The sequence below is a fragment of the Lycorma delicatula genome, chromosome 4, assembly GCF_047948215.1.
Source record: "Lycorma delicatula isolate Av1 chromosome 4, ASM4794821v1, whole genome shotgun sequence".
Lineage (NCBI taxonomy): Eukaryota > Metazoa > Arthropoda > Insecta > Hemiptera > Fulgoridae > Lycorma > Lycorma delicatula.
Genome location: NC_134458.1, coordinates 150,329,153 through 150,356,302, shown reverse-complemented (window position 1 = coordinate 150,356,302; position 27,150 = coordinate 150,329,153). Strand labels below are relative to the sequence as shown.

Here is a 27,150-nt window from a genome sequence, read left to right as displayed (position 1 = left end):
TTATTTGGTTTTAACAAGTATTAACACAACATAAACCTGAAAGCATCTACTAATTTGATCTTAAGTCATCGAAAAGAGAAATTTTTATTTAAAAATGACTTTTGCAGATGATCATCATTCCACCGAACACATTCAGCAAGTCTCTTGCTAAAGTCACCCATTACTCTCTGCAGCATCTCAAGGAGAATTCACAGTTTTTGGAAGCTCAGTATCAGATATTTTGCTTGTTAAAAAATCCTGAAAAATGATAATGAGTCTTATCGCTCATCAGTAATTTGTTAACAGTCTTACCTTTCATTAACTAACTGCAGTATAATTTGACTGAAATTTACCCTGTTTTCACAGTCACTTTCATGCAATGAGTTATTTGAATTTTATACAGATGAATTTTGAGGTCAGGTAAAATTCATCGCATACTGCAGTCAGACAGTCCAAGTGAGACAGTGTGACAACTCACTGATTGGCATGGACTTCGCTCAAATGCTTCTCTCTCAGTCATGATATTCTCAGGTATATGTACTGTTTTTACACTACTGCCTTTCTTCTTTAGCATATAACCAAGTGGCCAGCGGCGAAACCAAGTCTCCGATGGGATAAGCTGATCTAACAGCATGATTGTGATCAATTGAGTAATGTTTTCAAAATTCACACTGAGCGATTACATAACTGTCACTGTTTTTGTAAAATTACTTCCACAGCAAAGGTACGTTGCGTTGTTCTCCACTCCACTGCTCCATTGCAACTAAATGCTTTTCAGTAAGATAAAAAGTGGCTGTAATGGTTTCATCCCTTCTCAATTCTACCTCTCAAAAACAGTGTTGCCAAATCGCCTGATTGATTGCCGCACCTGTATTTTACTCTTATTATTCGTTCAACATTAGTTTTAATGAAGTATATTTGTGAATTGCTTTTTAAAAAAAGATTGTCTTTTTATTAACTTTAATATTATTAGATTTAAAATAAATTTTAAGTTTGATGAGAAAACAGTATAAAACTACGCTTATTAACCGGAAATAGAAACCAAAATTTAGACAGAAATATACTACCATTTTAGTATTAAGAGCATCCTGATGTATAGTTTACAGATTCCAGACAGCCAGAATACAGAAGCCTATTTCTGCCTTGATGAAAATAATAATAATGATAATAATATTATTTATTTGTTTTTATTTTCTACAACAGAACAGCAAAGTCTTTGGTACATCACATAATAAAGACAAATGATACAAATTATATTATTAATAATATTACGTTAATATTATCAATATATTATATGTAATGAATTATAATTATTATTATTATTATTAACAATTAAAATAATAATAACTGTTATTATTAAATTATATTGAACAACTGAAATGTTACAATTACAACAGGTTTAATTACAATAGATGTCCAAGAGCAAAGATAATGAAACGAGATCATGATAAAATAAAAGATCTTGATTCACTTATGACATTCATGAGGTCAAATAATTATAAGCATGATGAATTTTCTCGATGTGATATATGCATTCCACCATACAGTGCTTCAAATGCAATTGCAGCCAGGTAAGGAATAAAATAACTGTTACATATTTTCCTTAAACAAGAATATGGTAGTGATAAAATCTTAATATGAATTTTTTTTTTTAATTTTATTATATTTTTTATTGCTTTGCAATAGCAAAAAAGTAATCTGAATAACCTGTGGTCATGAAAGTAATTGTCGAGGAGAAGTTTTTATGAATCTTCTATACATTTAAAAGAACATGTCCTGACTGACTGATTCATCAATGCCCAGCAAAACTACTGAGAGATAACAACTTGATTTTTGGTGTGAATAATTTTTATGTAAAAATCTAAAAATTTCTAGATTTTTCAAAATTCAACCTTGAAAGAGATGAAGAAAAGTAGAAAAAATGTCAACAACTTGCAAAATTTCCCCATTTCTGACCATATTAAATGAGATATTCACTAAATTGAACTTGCAAATAGTCTTCAGATAAATATCTAAAAGCTATTTTCGGACTTTTTTGAATTTTTATTTTTTAAGGGGTGTGATAATGTTTAAGGGGTGGCTCAACCAACAGAGCCCCTGTTACTTTTTGTACAACATGATTGGTGCATCTGCCTCCAGTTACACGATTAAAAAACATAAAATTAAATTAAAAAATTTTTTTAAAAATTATAAATGAAATACAGTCACCTCTTATGGTGTTTGCCAGATAACGCTAAAAACCAGGTAAAATACATTTTTGCCGATATGAAGTACGAGCAATCAGTTTTATAACTAATATTTTTAAGATGGAGGCCAATTGTTTTGAAACCTATCTTCTTAAATCATTACAAGCTGTACTGACCAAACTGTTCCTGTGAAGATATTGCAATACTCTGATAGTTTTTATAAATTGAACAGATTTTAATTTTTATTTATTATTTTTCTCACAAGCATGAGTTTATTGAATACAGGGGGGCTAGCGGACAGAGCCTCCTGGGTAGATAGGAAGTGTAAGTGAAGCGAGCCCTAATTGGCTAAACACATCCCCTCACTGCAACAGGAAATGCAAATAACTATATAGCGCAGGCAAAGCCGCGATTGGTCTGCTAGTATATCTATATATATAAATATATATACAGTATATTATATAAAATTACTTTTATATATTTGAACATCTCATTACTGCTCATATTGAAAACAAAACCTTTTTCCTGTTGTAAAATATTTCACTACAACCCTAACTTTAATGACGCTACATTACTAGGAGGCTACAAACGTACAAGTAGTATTCAACTGGCATTTAGAGATGAACAGGTCTGGATATGCTTAGATATTACTCTTCATCCAGTTTGGTTATTAATGTCCAAATATTGTTTCCAGTTTTCAATACACATTGTTGTTTCATTTTTATCTATTGATAAATGCTGTAAACAATGTCAGATAAGAGTCATTCACATGTTCAGAGATAAAATAAAACAATGGTTTATAACAAGCAATGCTATTTTAAAGAACTTGTATACTCTAAACCTAATGTGACAATTAAAGAAATCTTTCCTTCCACCAAGGAAAATGCTGCAGCTGTATTTTTTTGTCATTGCATACAGTACAGAAGATTTGTTCCAAAGCCAATCATAATGTTGTCACTAGCAGTAATTCAACTGGCCAATCATGTGAATATCCTCAGAAAAAATTCCATTTATAAAAATGGGTTACAGAATTAAACAATTTCAGAATTTTGTTTAGGAGTACTACGATCCTACAATAAAAAAAAATACAAGTGGTTTTAGTGATAAAATAGACTACGGTGGTTATAAGACTCCCTCACTTGTAACTGTAAAAAACTTTATCTTTAAATGAAGTTTTATATTTGCTAACACTATGCCATGGAGTTTGGCGGAGTGATAGTGTCTCTCAGCCTTTCATCCAGAGGTCCCAGGTTTGAATCCTGGTTAGACATGGCATTTTTCATGCACAAGCTTGTGCATGCAAGAGTAACTTCTAAGTAATTCGAAATGTATAACAATTAATTATCTGCTATCCCAGATACTCCAAGCACGAGTCAATAGAGAATCATAAGTTAATTTTTCAATCAAAGCAAAATGGAAATTATCATCAGGAGGTAAACAGTGAAATGTTTAGAGAGCGGTTATAAATAGGCTAACCTGTTTTCTGACATTCTGAAGAATATAGGAAAGTACACAGATCATTGAATGAGTTCATTTTAAAATTTGGTGACAGTGATACAACTGGATTGAATGGGCATGATTTGTTAATGTGGTAATACTTTTACTCAATCCAGATGTTAAAAATATCATAGAATTAAATTTCTTAGATTAAATTTTTAAAATCTATATAAATAAAAATGTAAATGTTCGTTTGTTCAAAATCTATGTCTAGTCAGTTCAAAATATATGAGAAGTTACCCATAACATCCATACAGCTATCCATTACAGCTAATCCACACATGCATCATACAGTTATTCATTACAGCTAATTCACAGCATAAGATAAAACTTAAGAAAAAGTTGCAACTGTACATTTTCATTTTACATCTATATTATTTGTCAGTAACATTGGTATAAGACGAGCATTTACCTTTGTGATGCTTATAACTAAGAAAATTGCTGCATGATTTTTTTTAGCAAGATTGTAATATGTAATCAGAACAATCAATAAACATTCAATCATTTGTGCTGAAGCTACTGATTCCATGAAATTATAAATAAAATTATTAAAAATATTTAAAGACCACAGTATGAAAAAACAAGTTTATACACAAAGAAAATATCAAGTACACAATGTAAATTTTTTTTAAAAGGGGATATGTTCAATAATTCAATAAAAGTTTTTCTAGCCCATGCAACAATGTTTTATTTTAATAGGAATGTAGTGCAAGCAAGAAACCAGACTGCATTCCCAATTTAGTTACCTCTGTGGTGAGATATTAACTTTTGTACAAGAGTACAAAGTTAATAACACAGAAAGTTTTTTAATTCTAAAAATTGATTTTGAGATCTCTTATTTCTTGAAGTTCTTTTGAATATTTTATTTAATTTTGGTAACATACTGTTTAAAATGTAAGCTGTTTTTGAACAGTCTAGCAACACAGTTTGCAACACAAATTTAAATAAGAAGAATAATTGTTTGTTATTAATATTTATTTTGGTTTTTTAGGCATGATCTAAACTTACCTAATGGAACATATCCAATTCCTAGGACTGGGTTTGCACCTGGTGGTGCAATTGATGTTAAAATGACAAATTCTAAATTAATAAAGACTCTTCAATTTATTGCTGTTAGTGGTCCAACTACAGGAACTGGACTTCCAGTTTTTAAATGGAGTACAAGTGGATTTGGAGATAAATTAAGACACATAGGACAACCTGATGAGTGGAACTTTAAACCAGTATTAACAAAATGGAAGTTATTCTGAAAAAAAATTGGGATATAACAGTAATTTTTTTTCAACAAAATTTTACTTTATATAACTTTGTATTCTAACTACAAATGGAATAAAAACTGAATATAAATCTTATAAGAAATATTTTTAAAAATGTCGACTTCTAAATATAAAACATAACAATAATTGGGTCATTGGTAAGAAAGTAAATTACAACTGTTATTACCTGATGATTTTATAGCAGCTGTTAAGGTGGTAATATATATTCTGGAAGTTGAAGTCAGCTAAAATGCCAATGACCAAAACCATGATCATTTAGCTAATTCCTGTAGATCACAGAAGTTCTGGTTGAAATTCACTGCAACTTCTTTTTCTCTAATGGATAGTTGATATCACTGAAAAAAGATAATAAATAATAAAAAAAAAACAAAGAAAAAGCTATTCTAAACTGAAATAAATTCAAATTCTAAAAAACAAATTACTTAAAATCTAAAACTAGAAGTCCATTACTATTATTATTAAACAATCACAATCAATAAATTATGGTTAAAAAACCTAACACTTAAAAAAAGTTAGTGAACAGCAACATTAATTACTAAAAAAAAAATACAGTACTTTAGAAACACCACAAAACAACTGTTGATTATAGAGTATTCTAAGCTTATTTCTTCACCTTTTTAAGCTAAATTTTCATTGGTCTATAATAATAGCAAAGATATTTTAGTATACTCATTTTATAGTATTTCATAGGTATTTTTTATTAGGTATTAAATTATTAGGATTTTAAATTATAGTTTTTCTTCATTACTATTTTTCTCTAGTTTTCTTCAAGTATTATTTTCTTTTACGTATTAATTTCTTAGTGCCTACTGATTATGATTGTTAAAGATAAAAATAATTATCTAGCTTTAGATTATACATTTTTATTTTTTGCAAGTTTTTAAATATTCTCTAGTTTTCAGATTTATATAAATCAATAGGGGCCTTGATTTAAAAACCTAAATCTAAAACATACTAGAAAGAAACATGTAAAAAATTGTTTATTATGTTGTTGAACAATTCCAGAATTAATACAGTCCTCAAATTTAACTATTCCTCAAGTAAAAAATAGAAAGTTATTATTCCCTGTTAAAACTTAAATTATTTTATTTTTATATTTTCTTATTAAAACAATAATTTTTAAAATATTATGAATTTATGTATGTAATTAAAATGGTATTATTTCAGCTTACTCCCACTGGTAGTTTTATCAAACTGCGATCAGTAGACTACCAGCTAAAACCACCACCTTTGTACCAGGACTCAACCCAGAACCATTTTACATATTACTTCAGGTGGAGTCCTCCTATTCTAGCCTGAAGAAGGCCGCTAGCTAGTTTTCCCATGGCTCAGGACTATCCAGACCTCCCTTCTTGGCTCTGAGAATCCACCCGATGAATCGGGCCACACTCTCCAGCTGCTCTTTTTACGCAACCACGTTGTGGGGGCTCAGTGCTCTGAAATCCAACTTTAATGTACCTAGATCTGCCACCCACCGAGCACATTTGAAAATGGTGTGCTTACCATCATCCCATACACCCTGACAATACACGCAGTCGGGGAATGGCGCTTTCCTTATGGCATGGAGATAAGCGCGAAAGTACCCATGATCGATTAAAAACTGGGTCACGTAGTACTCCACCTGTCCATGCCGCTGCTCAGTCCACAGTCTGACAAGAGATATAAGCCTTGCGTTCCGTCGTCCTCTGGTCTCTTGCCAAGTGAGGAACGTACGAATCCGTTCCTCCTCGGCGATGGTCTCCCGTGCCAAAAGAGCAATGGGTATCACGCTAGCGACCACCAGAATGGCAGGCTCGGAAACGTTATGGCTCTCGTGGCTTTGTCGGCGATTCTCTGAAGCTGTTCAGCAAAGCTGAATTTCCGGTCAATTATCGTACCGAGGTACTTCGCAGCCTACTCAAGGAGAGGAAGGTGTCAATTCGCTTATCCGGGGCATTTAACAACTTATGGTGGCCCTCTGCCCTGTTTCAGATGCAGAAGCGTAAGTGCACACGAAATGAATTATATAAGTGCTCTCAAGTTATTTCAGCCATCGGACCGTTTCCCTGGGTGATGGCGGCTCGGAGGTTCGTAAGACCTTAATTAAAGGATGCCCTCAGGGCAGTGTTCTGAGTTCCCTTCTTTGGATCATAGAATTCGATTCGATGTTGCGTTTAAGGTTCCCATTTAGTTGTCATATCGTCTTATGCTGACGACGCGCTGCTACTGATTGAAGGGGATCATGTAACGAGTTAGAGTTCCAATCTGCTCATGCTTGTGAGACACTCCAACTCTGGAGTCTGCAACATAAGATGATTGATTTTCAGCCCAGAGAAAACCACAATGATGTTGCTTAAGGGCCGATTGGCTGCTTTCCAATGAATCCGCGTTCGGATGGCTGGTCTCCCCATTCGGTACGTTACGGCTCAAAAATACCTGGATGTTATCCTTGATGAGAATTTTCGGTTAAAGGAATATTTATAGTATGTAGCAAAAAAGGCCGCTGATGCTTTTTATGGAATCCGTAGTCATTCATTCCGACTGGAAGTTGAATTACCGTACCATGCGTATCCTTTACAAAGGTGTCAGAGAAGCTATTTTGCTGCATGCTGCGCCTGTCTGGGCTCACCGCATGGTTTTAGGTATTGCGCGGACGTTTTGCTGCAGGCCCAGCGACTCCTCTTGTTGGCTGTTATAGGCAGTTATAGAACAGTCTCGCGGGAGGCAGTCTGTGTTATAGCCGGAGTCAAACCAATAGATATCACGGCTAGTGAGCATAAGGAACGCTACATTTCTACACCTACAAGAACGTTACAAGGTAAATAACCTATTGACGTCAAAACGAAAGCAGGATATTTAAGACCCGGGCCTTGCATCTTGACAGGGCAGGTGGGACGAATTCCCCACAGGTCACTATACGAATGGTATATTTCCTATAGTGTCTGATTTAGGTGCGATTGGATGGGTCTCTCCCAATCGGTATATCACACAGTTTCTCTCCGGGCATGGTGCCTTTCGGGCGAGTTTGGCTAGGTTTCGTTAGGTGGATTCGAGTCAGTGCCCGGATTATGGGACTGATGATACAGTGGACCACGTCCTCTACGTCTGTCCCCAATACGAGATCGAACGTTCACGAGCTGTTAGGGAACTTGAGAGAATACATTCTTTCAGGATATCTGTATTAATTGGATGATCCACGAGGAATGGTCTATAGTGGCTGGTTTTCTTCGCACCATTGCAGTGTGTAGGTCTGCAGAGGGTGTTTAATCGAGGTACTCGATCGTGGTAGGTTCCCGGGTGACTAGGGTTCCGGCTTAGGCATTGGATTGATTGGAGGTAGGCGCATTGGCATCGTGCCACGGTTATATTGGTATTGTTTATGATTCACTTTGGGACTCCCGCTGGTGTAGGTGGCCGCGCCACTGAGGTATGGTAATCCGTTCAACCGGGGGCTTGGCTTCCCTCCGCCGGTGGCGGTCCTGATCGTGACTTGTTAATGTCACGCGAGACACCATGATTGGACCAGGTGGGGGTGCGAGGTTTATCCCCGGTTCCTGCGCGGACCAGAATAGGTGACCTAAATTGGTCGACTTATTTGGATGTAGATATGAATTTCTATGTTGCGAAAGGCATAATTTTGTTTGGTTCTAGTGTAGCACTGATTTAATTTTAAACTCATTCGTTTTCTGAGGCATTCACAGTCAACCAACGATGCTGTCAAATCTAGGCGCAGGGTTCGCGCTTCCGTGGTTTCGGTCAGTTAGTTTGCAGAATCATGTTAGGTTGGATGTGATGATGTCCGTTTAAGGCCTACGTGAAGGCGAAATTTGATTTGTATTTTACTGATGCAAATATCTGCCGAGGCATTTACATTGGTGGCATTCCGACTGAGGCCTGTGAGATATAATCAGTTAGAGAGTCTAAAGACGACCTCCGTTAAAGACCCTTAGGGCTTTGAACGGAGGGGATGGTTTAAGGCCTACGTGAAGGCGAAATTTGATTTGTATTTTACTGATGCAAATATCTGCCGAGGCATTTACATTGGTGGCATTCCGACTGAGGCCTGTGAGATATAATCAGTTAGAGAGTCTAAAGACGACCTCCGTTAAAGCCCCTTAGGGCTTTGAACGGAGGGGATGATGTGGCGACTGGTAACGTCAGAAGGTGGATGTCTTCTCCCTACGGGGTTGGAATGTTATTTGTTTTTTCGTTAGAACCACCATCTATGTCTTGCTGAGGCCTAGAGACAAACCATCGTCGTCCAGCCAGGCGCTGACCCTGTGCATTGTTCAGCTAGCCTCAGTTGGCCGCACTCCACATACCAGTCTGCGGTCCAGTGGTGCAACAACATCAACGTACCCACCAAAGTCAACTCTTCTGGCATCTTCAGCCTCAGCAAGACATCGTAGACGGTACATGAAGAATGTGATGGCCATTAATTGATCCTCAGCATTCTGGCCATTAAGGAAAATCATGGGGATGGTCAATGTTAAACACAGGGTTGTTTAACAGGTTGGGAATAACAACATTTGTAATATAAAAGTATATGAATTGCCTGCTACACTTCTATCAAATAAATAAGGCCCAAGAACCCTTTTTTTGTGATCCTGCACCTAGCATGAACTCCAGGTAAGTTGCTTCTCCATAATTACATGAGGATTTTTATCAAACCAATGACAGTTTACTAGACTAGTTCAAATTGAAGCATACTTCATGAGACTTATCAATGAGCTAGAAAAATGAGTATCTGCTTCACAACACATAAAATTTTCTTTTAAAATTCCACCCTTTTATCAAAAGTCATCTTCACAAATTGCACAATGCATTATTCTTAGCTGATAACATTAATTCTTAACTCCATTAGATTTTTTCAAACTTGTTGAGGGTTATTTCTAGCCTAATCAATGACATTTGATAGCTCTTTACTTATATCTCCTGAACAAGTTGTTTGCTTTCTAAATTGCAATTAGTTTTAGGATCAAGAGACATTTAAAACGCCTCCAATATTTTCTAATTTCATTATCAGCTTATGTAAACCTTGATGGATCATTAGCGAAAAATCAGGAAAGTTGCATGGAATTCTTCACTGACATCATCATTCCTCATTTTTTCCTCCAACATTGAAACAAAAAGACTCATTCTTCTTTTGTTTATCTAAATGTCAATATTTCAAATACAGATACAAAAATGTATTGAACAAGAATTTAATAGTAATTACTAAACAACCAATTAAATATACCTGATAATCACTATCAACTACAAAATTAAGATTTTCCACCTATTGGAGAATTTATATCTCCATGCAATGCAATGTGACCACTTTTTTCTCTGTAAAAAAATTTGTGAAGTGAAAAAGCACATCCTGACAGTTAAATTATACTTACCATTGTAAATGGGCAGTTGACTGTTTCAGCCCAGGGTAGTCTGCTTCAACTAAACTTAACAGGGCAAATGAGCATATATTTATAATTTAATCTCTGTCCATAAGAAATAATCAAATTTTCTTGAAGTGGTAAAGTAAATAACCATATACTGCACGCTACAAAAAAAAATGTTATATATATTTAAACCCATATGAAAGATATTACATTACTAAGTGTTAGTACATCATTACTAACAGGATTATTTACATAAAAAACCAAGAAATGCTCAAGTACTTAGTTATATTGTTCGTAATAACAGTGTTGTGTTTTTAAGCTTATCTAAAAATGAACTGGCATATTCACTCTATGATTCCACTTAATAATAAGTATTATAATCTAATCTATAAATTTTGTTTTATTTAATTTTAATGTTTTTGCTGTTTTGATAACACTATAAAAACAGTGTAGTGACATATTTTAAAATACTTGTAGCACATCAGTAAAATATATTATAATGTTATGCAAATTGTTAACAGTAACATTAATTCTACAGTCTTATTTAATAATAGCATTAACAGAAAATCAATTCATAACAAATGGTGCTAACAATGTACTTATATCTATACAAAATTTAAATACTGATGGAAATAATGTGAGAGCAGAGGCAAAAAAGAGCAATGAAATTATTTGCTACGCACAAATTCAAAAAACAGGAAATATTACAGGGTAATGTATATTATACTAGCTAAATATATATTTAAAACTCTCAAACACAATTAGAGAGTTAATATATATATATATTAACTCTCAAACACAATAATAAGGGCTAGGCCTGCAGGATGTAATATGCAACAAACCACATAGCTTAATTTAACTTAATAAAACCCTATTAAAATGTACAAGATGTTAATACTAAGTTTTATAATTCAGCAATTTTAAGTACTTTTTAATTACTTTAAGACATGTATCAGCAAACTGCCATAGTAAAAGATAATAACACAATATTGAATCTTACAAAATGGACAACTACATTTTTATATAAATAACTAACCCTCAAAACATCTAAATAATGTGCAGAGAACAGATTGTCAATCTAAAAGAGGCAAATTTTTTTTAATCATAGAAAATATAAATAACTCAATATCAACAACTAAAACATTTGTTAGATAAATAATATAAATATCATTCTATTCTATTATTAGTTGTAGATACTTTTTGTCATTTTCCTACACTACTAGGTTTTACAATTTACAATTTCAAAAACAGACTGAAAATATATGCAACAAATTAATTACGATTAGTTTCCAAATTCTGACTGCGACAATAGATTTCATAATTAACAATAACCACTAACCATAACATTTTGTTACAGTTTGGTTAACCTAAGCAGTATTATTCTTAATTTTGTTGAATAATTTCATCATGATATTCTCATTATTTGTTTATGATATTTCAAATTTCTGTCTTATTAAAGTTTATAGTGATTGCTAAGTGGTTAGATCAAAATTCAATTCTTTTATTAGAGAACTAGCCAAAAACTACTGGTTTTAATTGCCATTTACTAAACAATATGTACATATTTTTTTAATAATGAATGCATAATCAATTAAAACTGGTTCTGAATCAACAAGAAATCTCTGCATCAAGTAAAATGTTAAGTCTGAACATGGATTAAGGTTAAAAATTAAATAGAACTAAAAATTAAATGTTAAAAGTTTGATATTCTTACAAGATAAGTAACACTGGCTAAGATTCAGATTGAACAAGCTTACTTCAACCTGATATTTTAGCTGGATTATGATTCATCTGGGCAATCCACGAGATAAACTGCTTCTTTACCTCAGAGAATGTTAAATCCCATTCATATCAACTTCCTTCAAGGTGCTACTGATATTGTTCGATTTAGATGTACAATAATAACTTTAGTATAAAGCTCAGAACATTCAACGAGCAGTAAAAATAAAACATTACATGTTTTACTACCTTTTTTCAAGGGAAGAGGACAAATAATATTTTCATTAAGCATCCCCCACACCTCTGGTATTTGAAATCAGTATATATCTTTTGCGCCCGGAGGCAAATTTCATGGTATGTATAATTTTTTATCAATTTTAACTTCTCTTACTGGTCTGTCTGGCATTTCTCCCAGCACTACCCCATTCGGTCACCCTAGAGCATAAGACCGAATGTCCGTGCCACAAATGGTTACTGTGCCTCAACACAGTTTAGCGACCAATATTCTAAATTAACTCCTACACCTTACCTAACTGCATGAGAAGAATAAGCGTGGTGCCCTACACCACTCACTTAGCATGTCCCACTGCTCACTTATCATATATTACTAAAATGGGTAGGTGCAGCCCGTCTGCATACTAAAATATATGACTTGTCAATAAATAAAATTATTCCATCAAGAACAGCAATTCACTGTCACGCCTGGGTCGCTGAATGCCAGCAAGTGCCTGTCCACCATATTATAGCACTTGGAGCTATATCTGGTCGATGGCCAGCCATTTCTCGAACATAGATTCCCACAGCAAGCGGTAGGAATCATATATCCCTTAAACTACTGATGCTAGTTGAACAAAACAACAGCAACAAGGAACACCCATGTGGTCCAACAATGCGACTCATACCACATTGACTCGCCGCTTATGAGTGGCCAATTTTCCCCTTGACCTGTAAGTTCCAAGGTGACCTGAGTTCTGCCCCCCCCCCCCCCCCAAGAGCTAGGCAGTCGAACATCATGTGTTCCTTTGACTGGACCTCCCTGTAGATGCACAGCTCATCAGTTGCCAGGCGGAATCAAAACAAATACTGGTTCAAATTCACGTGGTTGGAGAGCACTTGTGCTCCCGTTGCCCTTAAAAACAAACTAGAGGCGTACCATCCCCCATGTCCTGTATAAATTTATACAAGGACCTACCCTTAGTTGTGATGTGCCATTATTGTTGCCATGCTTCCATCACAAGGCAGTAAAGCCTCCTCCACAGGTGGGAGATGGGCAACTGTTTGAAATTTAGAACTGGTGCATTGCGATCACCGTTCTGCTCTGGTACAGAGGCCTGACTTGAAACCTCATCCCAAATACCTCAGCCTTCCTACCTCTTCGCAATCTCCACACGGTTGATTGGGAGAGTCTTTTCAATACAGTGGTAGCCTCATAGGAAATAGTTTTAAAAACACCAGTGTATACGATTAAGGCTTTGTGCTGAGCACTCTTTACATTTTGAATAAGTGGTAGATTTCTTTTTAACCTATGTGTCCAAACAAATGCAGCATAAGAGGTCATACTTTTGAAGACACCTCAGTACACCATGTACAAATGATGGCCCAACAAACTGTAATCCTTTCAAGCAATCCTCCTAAGTTTGTGCATCACAGCATCCGCCACTACTTGCCTAATGTAGGTTGCTAAACAGCTACTTCTCATCAAAGTAAATCATCTAGGTACTTATGACCTATCACTCGGCTGATTACACAGCCTTTATAGTAATGTGGGGGTTTCGACTGTATGATAATTTGTATGCACCCTTGAGAAGCATACACTTCATCTTGATCACAGAAATCTTTAAATTTTGCATGTCCATCCTGCCCTCTACGGTTGACAAAGCCGCTTGCGCCCGGACTTCTAGCTGTGGTCGTGAATTACCGCGAACTAACAGGAGACGGTCATCAGCGAAAGCCTGGGTCGTGACCCCTTCTGGGAATGTCAATCCCAGAAATCCGTAGAATACCATGTTCCACAGCAAGGGACCGAGAACAGAACCCTGCATTCTTCCTCTGGTGACGCTTTTTCAAAACTAGATGCGCATCCTTAAACAGAGCCGTACAGTTAGACAAATATTCACGTACTACGGCCTTCAAGGCTACGGGAAAATTGAGACGTTCCAACTCATAGAGGACAACAAATCAAAAAGACAAAAAAAAACTTATAGGGGACAGAACTCCAGTACAAGGAAGGAAATGTTGGTTCTATGTCAATAAAAATTGCCAAAACATATTTACAGATCCTTTCCTGATTTTAAGAGCACCCTCACCAATGCCACCACCTTCCAACAAGATGGAAAGCAAGCCGCAGCCTGTCCTCATCCAGGCCCCTTAGGTTATAGCGACCCGAATCTGGAGCTCTTATACCACCTCCGTAAGTGATCTCATACGTTATAAGCCTATGACCACTCACACTGTCCTCGGGCCAGACAGTCTAACTAGTTGTACTCCTAAGCAGATCGTCTGTCACCAAGGTGACATCGATGTAACTTTCCCCCAGTTCGCAAGAGAAAGTTGGCGGTTGTTCTGCCTCATTAAACAAATAGAGGTTCCTGGCTTCTACGAACTGTGTGAGACCAGCACCTCTAGGATCAGTGAGTGGTGAAACCCAGGCGGAAGACTTCGCGTTAACGTCCAGAGCAACCAGCACTCTGGTGTCCGGGAGGCCATCCAGAATCCGTCCCAACTTTGCCAGCAAGTCGTCGATACTCCATCCAAGATGGAGGTATCCCGAAACTACTATGACATCGAGCGTACTCTCGTAACTCACACGACGGTGAATTGCTCATCAGAGAACTAGGGCATCCAGAAGACACCCAACGACACCGAACCGACTACGATCGCAGAGAGCGGCCGTCCCTCACGAGAGTGAATAACATCAATCCGGGAAGCCGACCACCCTATCCCCTACTGTGTACGGCTTCTGGACCAAGAGGACTCGAAGTCGTACTCCACAAGGACCATCATGGCTTCATTGGTGGAAACCCGGGCATGATGCAGGTTTAACTGTCCCAGGCGCAAGCGTTCGATATAGCGACGACCGTCCTCGAAAGCCATACGAATTGGCGTCCGCGACGCCAATTCTGGCGTCGCCATACGCCGTATTATGCACGATCTTCGCCCGGGCTATGTCGTGCGACCTGCATTGTTTGCCCCCGACCCAGTGTCCGGTATCAAAGCCTTTCACCAAGGTACAAGGAGCGCACTTTGCAGGCACAGTCTTATTAGGGCAGTTAGCTGCCCTGTGCCCAGCAAGAGTGCAATGATCACACATCTCCGACTGTGCTCTACAGCGGAGAGGTGTGACCAAAGCCTTAACTTTTGAAGCACCGGTGTATTTCTGTATGGTCGACGACCCTTCAAGAGGTCCATCCAAGAAACAACCGACCACCGGCCAGCAAGACCTACAGGATCTTTGGTAAGGTCTCAATTATCCAGTGGCTCTTTGGGGCCTCTTTCTGCCCCAACTGCCGGACCACCCTGATCCCCTTGAGGAAGTTCTCGACAGCCATATCCAACACAGGATTTTGGCTGTGTATGACCTAGAGAATTTCAGGCTCCTCCACCCTCATTGCCCTCGGCAAATCGTTGACCAATATTTGTGGCCTCCACTCGGCCAGCAACTGAGTCTTCAGCTCATTCTTCTTAAGAATGTCTGCTTCCAGTAGCCGCTTCGCCTGCTCCTCATTTATAACTTCCAGCACAACGCCATTGTCCCTTGTTTTCGTGACCCAGGAAAGCTGGAACCTTTCTTTCCTCAGATCCAGGACCTTTTTTAGAGTCAGCTCAGTCATTGCTGATGAAGCCCCTGGACCAGGTGTAATCGGGACCATCTTGACATAGCCCTCTTAATTTTGACAGCCGTAACCTGGACTGACATCAGTAAACTAGGCCACTTAGGCCCAGTTGCAGCAAAGGAGATAGGCTTCTTAACCTTCTCCTTCACCCATTTAATAGTTTTGTGAAGCTCGCCAAGAGCTTCACCTGTCACTAACTTCTCCTACGGCAACTTCTGCTATTATAGTTTACTTATAGTTGATCTTCTAACAGAAAATTAAATCTAAATCACCTTGTACTTCAACCTTTTTGGTACTTTGTTTTCAAATTTTATTTACCAATTGAAGCCACATATTCTGATTTTCTTTTTATCAGATTTGCGGTTAGCTTGGATTTGAAAAGTATAGAACAAGATCCCGTGTGGTCTTGCATTGGTGATTTATGTAGTGTGTACATGACCTACAAGCCTAGTACTCAAGATCTGATTTCAGTGCTGTCTGCCTGCTGACAGTGGAACTTATTTTTTTTTTAATTGTTACTTAGGGCTACCTACAATACTTGTATAGTTATTAAACTTAAAATATCTAAGTCCCCTGCATCTATTACTAAACTGACAACAAGACATGTAAAGAAAATTTATATATCTCTGAAGACCTATATCATACCCACATATTATTTATTTTAAAGAATATTTTAAGTCAGCAATAACGGTAACAGAAAAAAATATATGGTCCTATTGTTTTTACCGATATCTTTTACAAAACATACAATAAGTTGTGAAATAATTGATATTTCACATCTAAATCTAAAATTAAAATACAACAAAAAAGCTTAATATGAGATATAACATATACAGTGTAATATTTTGTAAAAAAGAAATATTAAAAACACTAGCTCAAATATGATAAATTACAGAAAATACCATCTTATGTAGTTACTATCACTATAATTACGAAAGTAAATTATATAGTGCCTCATTAGAATGAGGCACATTCACAATTATAGAGGTAGAAAATTCTACCATGTTTAGAATTTTTATCTTTACTTTTGAAAAGATCCAATGTATACCATAATAATCACTTCTTTTGTTTGCTACATATGCTTAGATTAATCCAAGCAGAATAGCTACAGTCACTTAATTATAACTTGTGCACAAGTAATACTCAAATAATTTGAAGTATATTTAAAACTGATAAAAATAAACTTAAACCGTTTTGTTATTCAATATTATAAGATAACATAAACAAATAATAAGATAATTTAAACAAATTAAATAAAATTATTCAAATTGTGACTTATAAATACAACACTTGTTTCTATATATTACGATATCAAGAAAAAATGAGTAGCTTGAAACCTTTTACAATAACTTACATTACCAAACAAACAATTACTGATATTTGTAAATAATCTTTGACACCACAGAATTTTGAAGATTGAAAAAGAACATTTAGTATATAATAATTACTATTTTTTATTATATTAATAATATATATTGAAGACATAGTAATATATTTTTGTTTTGGTATAACACAATCGCAAGACTTACACAGTTGTGTAAGATTATTATTTATTTACATAACTAACTATGATTAGGTCATTTTTATCTCCTCCACACTACAGCTATTTCTGTTACAAAAGGGCAGTTCAAATACAAATAAATATAAAGTAATAAAACTTTAGCAAGAATGTATCACAAATAATGTTGGTAAACACGGGTATTAAAATACACTCATTACTCTCACAATGTATATCCATACATATTAATTCATTGAAAAATGTTAAAATTAAAAAATTGTGCAACACATTATACTTATGTATAAAATTTCAGATGGAATCTTATTAAGTTATGGACAAATCCAAAGTTTGATAGTAATTTGACATCATATTATGTTGGTTATTGTGAAGGAGGAGTTGGCACTGAATTAACAGCACAGTATTGGTTCAATACAGTTCGTACATTCTGTGATAACCAAAAAGAAATTTGTAATAAAATAAAAGATTTTATAAAAGAAAATACAGTATGGGTTGAAGAAATGATAACGATAAACATAAATGAAAGTGAATATTGGTGGCAAGTATGTATTCATAACAGTTTAATTGCTTTCATTTTACTAACAATGTAACTTAAATTCTAGAAAAACAAAATATCACTAAAAAGAACAATTTTATACTTCTAAAAACATAAGAAGAAATTTATTCATCTTTTTAATCAGAGATCCACAGTTGATTCTATGCTAGATATGGTGCTTCACCATAATACCCTATAATTCTCATTATATAATTTTAGGCTTTCGTAAGCATTATTCTTAAAAAAAAAAGGTTACAATTCAGATTACATGACCCATTACGCTTACGCATTCCATTTATGAACTGGTACCTATTTATTTAAATAATAATTTGCACACAAATATTTTGTAATCAGATTTAAGATTATTAGAAATTATAAATAATCCTGGTTCAAATTATGACAATGATTATGAGTAACTACAACAGATCATGATCTCTAACAGTCTAGAATGTTGGAATATGTATTAAATACATGTGGAATATCACAGTGTTATAAATTAATTTTGAATCAAAACACATATACTATCATAATTACTTCTGGAAACAAATTATTAAGCTGTTACAATCCAATAGAAAGTAATTATAATAACAATACTTAGTAAATGTCTTCAAATTTTCTACTTAACCAAATAAAACTGCATGTAATACATCTACTTAATGTGAAAAAAATTAATAATACAACTATCAGAGAAACTTGAATAAAAAAGGAGATAATGAATCATCAAAATCAATTCAAAATTAGTTGTATGGCTTGAATTAAAAAAACAAACAAAAAATCACAAAATAAGCATGAAAAGGCATGCAACAATATTCTTAGAAATAGGTATAACTTACTAAAACAAGTTCCAATGCAATAAGTTTTATATATTGAAAATATTTAATCCAAATAAATATTTTATAATTTCTCAGTAAAACATTACTAAAAAATAACCATTTAACAAAGATTTTAAAACAAAGTTATCTATATAAAACTAGAATTGTCACATACTAAAGTTTTTGTTTGTTAGATGATTAATTCAGCTCTCAAGCTTATGAATTATACCAAAGCCTTGTATTTGGCAGCACAATGAAATAAAAAAATATTTGTTGCAAATGTTATATGCACTAACTGTATTAATATTTTTTATAGTATTATATATTTCATAAATAAACAACAAAGATCCTCTTTTATATTTTACCATACAGGTCAATCTTGTGTATCAACAATTAAAAGGTTTTGCTGCTGGATATAATTATTGTAAAAAACCAAATGAACCAGAAATATCTTATGAAGATATTTTGTAAGTACGATATTTGTTTTATAATATTAATTTATACTTAATATAAGTATAAGTATATTAATTTATACTTTATATTAATTTAATATAGTACTATTAATGTAATATTAGTCACTATATATCAGAAATAGTAAAATATCTGACGATAGGATATTATTTATGAAATAAAATAGATATGATATATATATATATTTAGTCTAAGGCAATGTTAGTATGTATGTCCGTTATAGATTAAAAAAATAGTGGATCAATTTTTTGATTTTGCAGCCATATCTCTTTCCGTTAAAAGTTATTTTCCACCGACTACTATGTTTGGAGAGTAGTTTGAATTAAATCCAATAGATGTATTTTGACAATTGGATTTATTTATATTCTGACATATGCATTTACATTTACATTTAATCTATCTATATATATATATATATATATATTTGAGTATATATATATATATATATATATATATATACTCAAATCTAGCAATAGCAAAGCACGTATATATATATATACGTGCAAATACGTATATATATATATATATATAGCAAAGCAAAGTATATATATATATATATATATAGATTATAAAAAAAATAATAAATGGGATATGTTATACCTCAGATTTTTTTTTTAATCTCAGGTGTATATAATTTACATATATGTTAACCTATACACATACTATAAAAGTATACTTATATAATTGAACATCGTTTTCTGGGAATATGGGATCACTTAATAATGCATTTCATTTTCTTTATATAAAAATTCAACATCCCCTTAATGATCTTATTGCCTGAATGTCAGTGTTGTCTCTATGTTGCATAGTGTTGTGGAGTGGAAATTTAATTCATTATTTAATGATAATCCTGATCATTTGTGTTCATACCAGCTTTGTATATTCAAACTCTTCAACATCATTTATGTAACAAACAGGCTTTATTACATATATGTAAATGTTTAAAATTAGTTTTGTCAGTGGCATGGGTGATTTCTTAAAATGAATGATTATGTAATTAGTTTTTTAATATCTATTTGAAATTAGTATAATTATCTATATCAGATCTTCTTGAAATATTTTATAAAATTCTTCTGGTTTGACCCACTAGAGTCATTATATACCCTGTAACTTCAGTTTTTATTTGGTTTAATATATTGTTGCGTGTTCGCATCATGATCAGGATATTTAGAGATTGACAATTTAGAAAGTTGGTATAATTACAGTTTATTGGTTTAAAAACATAAACAAAACAAGACAAATCAATAATAATGGCAATGGTAATGATAATAATAATAATAAGAAGAAGAAGAAGCGACAATAATAAAACAATTAATGAAAAATAGTAAATAAAAAAATATCAATCATAATAATCACAACCACAATAATAGCAACAGTAAACAATAATAATACTGAATGTCAATAACAAACAAATAGGTGTGACCACTGGTCACACCTCCATTCTTGACCTAGCAATTTTGGATAACAGATGGAGGAGCCAACAGTGGAACTGGGAGATCCTCCAGCAGGACATAGCAAGCGACCATTATGCCACGATGTTGATTCTAGAGGACATAGTTTCAAGAGTAATGATCAAACTCCTGTACTTAGATTTTCCGTTGGTCAAATAGATGTGATAACTAACAGAGTGGCTGCCAGACTGTCAACGATGGAGAACTTTGCACCAGAAGCATTGTCTAACATTATCAAGCAGGAAATGGACAGGGAGTCACGTAATGGAGTCAAAAAGCATATGGTTTATTGGTGGACAAGAGAGATAGCGTACCTGAGGCAGACGTTACAAGCTAAAAGACGCATCAAACAAAGACTCAGACTAGTAGGTGGGCAGAGATATCAGGAAGCATCCATTAAATACATTGATGCTAAAAGAGCCCTTAATAGAACAATAAGGAGAGAAAAAAGGGAGCATTGGGCTAGGTTATGTGCTGATTTAGATAACGATCCATGGTGGATGGCCTACAAAATTATTACTAAAAGATTTGGAAGATGTCTCCCCGTTCTTACAAAAGAATGTGCCGAAGCACAAATACCCAGTCTTTTTCCTCGCATGACGGTTGAGGAGAGTATCCCTACTGAGTGTGACAGTAGACGATTTGCCTTAAGTGAGCTGCAATGTGCTAGCGGCATGTTGGCCGTTAAGAAAAGTCCAGGACTGGACAAGATTCCAGCGGCAATCATCAAGAGCCTTCTTAAAAAACGCCATGGGAAAAGCTTGAGGTGGTCAGCCATGGGCTGATTAATAAATCTTTCCCGGAGTGTTGGAAGGAGGCTAGGGTTATCTTCTTGCCCAAGAACACAGGTAATGGGGGACAACCGACCTTCAGATCATTGAGCCTTCTCAACAGGATGGGGAAGGTTGTCGAAAAAATGCTCGCTGGCCGCATTGTGCAGGAGGTGGAGGAGGGTGCTGGAATTAGTGCAAATCAATATGGTTTTTGGAGAGGTAGATCCACCGTACATGCTATCAACAGAGTAGTGAACTGGGCTGATGAAGCTAGAAGCGGCACTAGGAGGACGAGAAGTATTCCTCTACTTGTTTCTCTCGATGTGAAGAATGCGTTTGGATCCATCGCATGGAAACATATAAATATAGCACTGGTAGAGAAAGGAATTAGTCCATACTTGCGGAGACAGGTAGAGGAGTATCTCAGAGATCGAAGGTGACAAGAAGAAGAGGTACTTTTTAGCATGTGCGGTGATGTGCCACAAGGCTCAGTGCTCGGTCCACTGTTATGGGTCCTGGCCTTTGATGGAATCCTCCAGCAGACATACCCTGAAGGGGTTCAGCTTTTGGCTTACGCTGACGACTTGGCAATACTCATTTAGGCCAAAACAATTGATGAGGTAAAGGATAAGGCAAATTCAGCACTCGAAATAGTCGGTAGATGGCTGCATTCAAGAGGACTACAGCTCTCGGTGGATAAGTGCAAATATATCAAATTTACTGGTAGAAGGGTGTTGGAACCAGTGGATATATATATATATATATATAGAAAGTAATAACATTGCTGAAGTTCAGGTATTGAGATACTTGGGAGTTACTCTGCAAAGAAATTGTCGTTTCACTGAACATGTGTTGAACGTCTATCATAGCGCAGAGAAAACAATTAAAAGCTTGAACGTTATTATGTCAAAGAACAGAGCTCCTAGGGTATCGAAAAGGAGACTACTTGCGACAACCGTAGTCTCATCGATTTTGTATGCAGTTCCTGCATGGTGGCCCGCTATGACTATTAACAGGAACAAGGACAGATTAAAAAAGATACACAGGAGGGTATTGCTTGGAGTAGCATCCGCTTACAGAACGGTCTCATATGAGGCCCTCTGTGTGCTCCCTATTGATCTCATTGCTAGACACAGGGTTGAGAGGTTTTTAGGACATGTGGATAATGAAGTCAGACAAGATATTAATAATATATGGCAGGAAAGATGGCTGCAGGCTGGGGTAGCCAGATGGACCAGATCCTTGATTCCTGATATAGTTAGATGGACAGGCAGACGCCACGGAAAAATAGATTACCACGTCACACAGTTTTTAACTGGCCATGGGTGCTTTAATGAATACCTCCACAAAGTTGACAAAAGAGATCAACCTACGTGCATGTATTGTAACGAACGTGACGATGTAGAGCATACTTTCCTGAATTGCCAAAAATGGCAAATGCTAAGATACAATGCTGGTATTGATGGAAAGACTCCGAGAGAGATAATAGATCATATGCTCAGTAGGGTAGAGAATTGGAGAAAGGTTGTAGAGTTCATAAGGTCAGTCCTTAAACAAAAAATTATAGATGAAAGGAATATGGGTTTTTAGATTGTAGTTTGGGTGGACAGCCTCAGCGGTGAGAGCCAGAATGCTGAGGTGTGCTGGTTTCGATGAGCCGCTGAGGACTCCTTGGGTTGACTGTTAGGTTTTCTTAACTAAGTTAAAAAAGGGAAAAAAAAATCTCAAAAGAGCCAACCGGTAGGCCTGACCTGCCATGCCGGTATATAGCCGGTAGGTGGGGAGGGCCTATTAGAGTAACGGACACTCCCCTGGGTGGCGTAATACCATCAAGTCGGTCCGGCCCGGGAGTAGAGAAGTTAAAAAAAAACAAACAAAAAAATTAGTCATTGGCATAAAAACCGAGTCACGGCTCCCGGAGTGGGGACCCAGGGACGGCATACCCGGGCCTGGTGTATACTACTATGGGGGTTTGAGGCGGGCGCAAAGTGAGGTCCGACTGGGGGGCCGGGACGTGGAAGCCCGTTAGAGTAAAAGACACTCCTCTGACTGTGCAATACTTAACTGCAAGATCCGGCCCGGGGGAGAAGAAGAAAAAGAGAAAATAAAATACAAAATCGAGCAAAACAAATGTTATATTCTAATAGAGAATCAAAAATGATCTAACGACACTGATTTCCTCTTTCTACCAAACTTAACGGTTTTCGAAGTAATCGAGGTCAAAGGTCAAATAAAATTATTCTTAAATAATTCGAACTGAATATGGAGACAACCGCTCCAAAAGTGCATCTTATCTATTTATATATGTAAAAAATAGTAAGTAGTATACTTTTAATTAGACATAATGTAACGTTACGGTAAACCGTAATGGGAGTGTACAATCCGTTATGAATCACAAGTCGCTCCTACAAAATGACATATCCATATTCAAGAATGACAAGCTTCTGATGTTAGGCGAACTAACGAAAATCCAGAGTAAATAGTAAATTGGTTTCCCATTTACTACTACTACGTTGATCCGAATTCACGATTGCTTATCAGCACGCCAACTTTACTACCATAAAGCAGACCTCCTACTCTTGACACCATCACTAGAACTAGCTGTATAATCATATCACTAATCTCAGAGAGAGTGATTCTGCGTGGTATCTATCGAACCTCAAGTTCTTTACTTGTGTTAAAGCTACCAAAAAAATAGGAACAGTTAATCTACACCAACAGACTAATATGTAAATGCGAACGTTTGTGGCGGTTCTGTCCATTTGCAGCATCACGCGAGGACCAACCGACCGATTGCTTTCAAATTTTCAGGATACATTCGTAGTGAAGGTTAAAAGCCAGATAGGTTTTAAGTCATAGATCGAGGCCCTACCCTCCTTGGGGGTGAAGTTGTGAATATTTCCTCTGGAGCGACGACCTAATACCGTTATCAATTTCATTTTTCGAATCAAAAAATAAAAATAAAAAGGCATAGTAGACCATGCTTCCAATTTGCAGCTCTCTACCTTTACTTTAGAACCAGGTACAACCTTATATAATACTATAATAAAAACTCGATACGTTATCTATAAATCGCAGAATTTATTAAAAGGTGCTTTATTACTATAATTTAAATTACAATTTTTACTTCCTTGTACGAAGTAAAGGAAGTATTGTGATCTCGAAAAATTTCGGTTTTCAGATTTCAACGGAAATCACCAATCCCTGAATCCGCATTGACTAGTTTCGGCGTGACGTCTGTACGTACGTATGTATCTCGAATAACTCAAAAACGATTAGCCGTAGGATGTTGAAATTTTGGATTTAGGACTATTGTAACGTCTAGTTGTACACCTCCCCTTTTGATTGCAATCGACTGAACCAAAAGTGTGTAAAAAATCCCAAAATCCAAACAAATCTGAATTTGGACTTTTTCTTACTGCAGTACTAAGTCCTCATTGAGAGCTTTTCAACGATATATCATAAGTGGTACTTATTTTCATTGGTTCCACAGTTATAGCCAAATAAACCTTTAATTAATGAAATATTTGGATCAAGGAGAAGGCACATCGGTTCGAATCAGACTTCATCTTTTTTTTAGCTTCTTTTTAATTTAAATATATTGATTTATTAAGAATTATTAACCTCCGATTGTAAAAAATGTTTTACGATAAATAATAATTCAATAATAACAATAAAAAATATATGAAAAAATATCAGAATTTATTAGTGAAATAACATTTTTATGTACTTTTAAAAATGTGAATATGTAATTTAATAGGCGTACAAGGAAGTCATGTGATGTCCACATCAGATTTTTACATTTATTCATATTAACATTTAATTACGCTGTTGTAGAATTATTTTTATATAAATCACTATTAGATACGAGCATACCGTTAATTTAAAAATATTGTGCATAGCTAGCCAACAATTTATACGAGATATAAAATTAATTTTTATTTTGTACTTTTTCTTTCTTTCAAGAAATAAGAGTTAATAAAATTATTTATAAAACAAAGTATTTATATTGCAGTACATTCAATAATTTAAATTAATGTAGTCTTATAGTCAAAAACATTTCACTAGAAATTATCTGCTTATTTTATTTCATTTTAATTATGAAATTAATTAAAGTTTAATAATACAAATTATGTTATGAATATACAAATTTTAACCATTTATTTTATTTCATTTTAATTTCTATTCTACTATTTAAATGCACAACTGTAAATTTTATAATTAATCGACTATTCCTGATGATGGACGAATAAAATCCGAAAGCCCTTGAATAATTTAACATTCATTATTATTTGTAAGTTGAACCTTTATTGTTTTTATAGTTTTATTTTTCTATGTATGGAAACTTATGGGACACCTTGTACATAGAAATATACAAAAAACCGGGGTTTTTGTATTACAGTTACTAAACTGCGGACAAAAATAAATTTAAAAAAAATAATAAAAATTACATCTTTAGCAAGCAATTTTATAAAGCATTACAAAAAAAAATGTATAAATTCTATCTTGGTAAAACGGATATTAAGCTTAATCAAAAAAGGTCGTTGACATAAATTCAGCTGAAACTAAAATGCAACAAAAGCAGCGTTAGTAATAGAAAAAAAATCTGATGTGGGCACCACATGACTTCCTTGTACGCCTATTAAATTACATATACACATCTTTTTTTTAAATGAAACGTACATAACATTTTATTTCATTAATAACTTCTGATATATTTTCTTTTTTTGTTGTTATTATTGAATTATTTATTATTTATTGTGAAAACGTTTTTACAATCGGAGGTTAATAATTATTAATAAATCAATAAATTTAAATAAAAAAGAAGATGAAGTCTGATTCAAACCGATGTGCCTTCCCCTTTAAGAGAGAAATATTTCATTAATTAAAATTTTATTTGTCTATAACTCTGGAGCCAATGAAAATAAATACCACTTATGATACGTATATCGTTTAAAAGCTCTCAATGGGAGCTTATTACTACAGTTAAGAAAAAATCCAAATTCTTTGCACAACTGGATGTTGTAACCACTGAAATATTTATTTCAGTGGTTACAACAGCTCTAAATCCAAAATGTCAACATCCTACGGCTAATCGTTTTTGAGTTATGTGAGATACGTAAGTACGTACGTACGTACGGACGTCACAAAACTAGTCAAAATTGATTCAGAGATGTCAAAATGAATATTTCCGTTGAAATCTGAAAACCGAAATTTTTCACGATAACAATAATTCCTTTACTTCCTACAAAGACGTAAAAATGTTTAAAAAAGTAGAAAAAGTTTTTTTGTACATCTGATTAAGTTCACCTAAAAAAAATCATTCATGATAGCATAACTGGATCTCAAGTGGGATAAACAGCACTTAAATAAATGAGATATTTCTATTATATTGGAACATAACCTTAGATAATTACATCCTTAGAAATAAAATGATTTAAAAATCATATCATAATACTGTACCCAATACGACAGCTGTTTATTCAAACAATTGATCGAGATGAAATCCGATTAAAATTACGTCATAATTTTTCTACAATACATCAGATGTTTTTCGACGATTTTAAAAAATAAGGTGTCATTTTTTTCAATGGAAAGACTAACATTTTCACTAATAAAAACTATTCTGATAAAACTGATTACCAAGATGTAAAAAATTAAATAATGACATAGCGCCAATTTAAAATTTAAGAAAGTCCTTACCTCGTAATTTTTTATTTATTAGAAAAAGCTATTGTAATCAT

General features: G+C 34.6%; 1 protein-coding gene and 1 long non-coding RNA gene across 2 annotated transcripts in view; one reads left to right on the top strand and one right to left on the bottom strand.

Annotated features, from left to right (window-relative positions):
* LOC142322954 (uncharacterized) overlaps nucleotides 1-10,440 on the bottom strand; it is a 50,128-nt gene extending 39,688 nt beyond the window's left edge. The window contains exons 1-2 of the long non-coding RNA XR_012755973.1: nucleotides 10,303-10,440; nucleotides 5,106-5,274 (exon numbers count right to left, since the gene is read on the bottom strand). This is a non-coding gene — a long non-coding RNA (uncharacterized LOC142322954). The remainder of the gene's footprint in view (nucleotides 1-5,105; nucleotides 5,275-10,302) is intronic.
* Nucleotides 10,441-10,731: 291 nt separating this feature from the next.
* The window catches only part of LOC142323954 (putative phospholipase B-like 1), a 39,359-nt gene continuing 22,940 nt past the window's right edge, over nucleotides 10,732-27,150 (top strand). Inside the window, exons 1-3 of the mRNA XM_075364363.1 lie at nucleotides 10,732-11,007; nucleotides 17,660-17,906; nucleotides 19,084-19,178. Of these exons, the coding sequence (XP_075220478.1) occupies nucleotides 10,796-11,007; nucleotides 17,660-17,906; nucleotides 19,084-19,178 (554 nt within the window). The 5' untranslated portion in view covers nucleotides 10,732-10,795. The remainder of the gene's footprint in view (nucleotides 11,008-17,659; nucleotides 17,907-19,083; nucleotides 19,179-27,150) is intronic.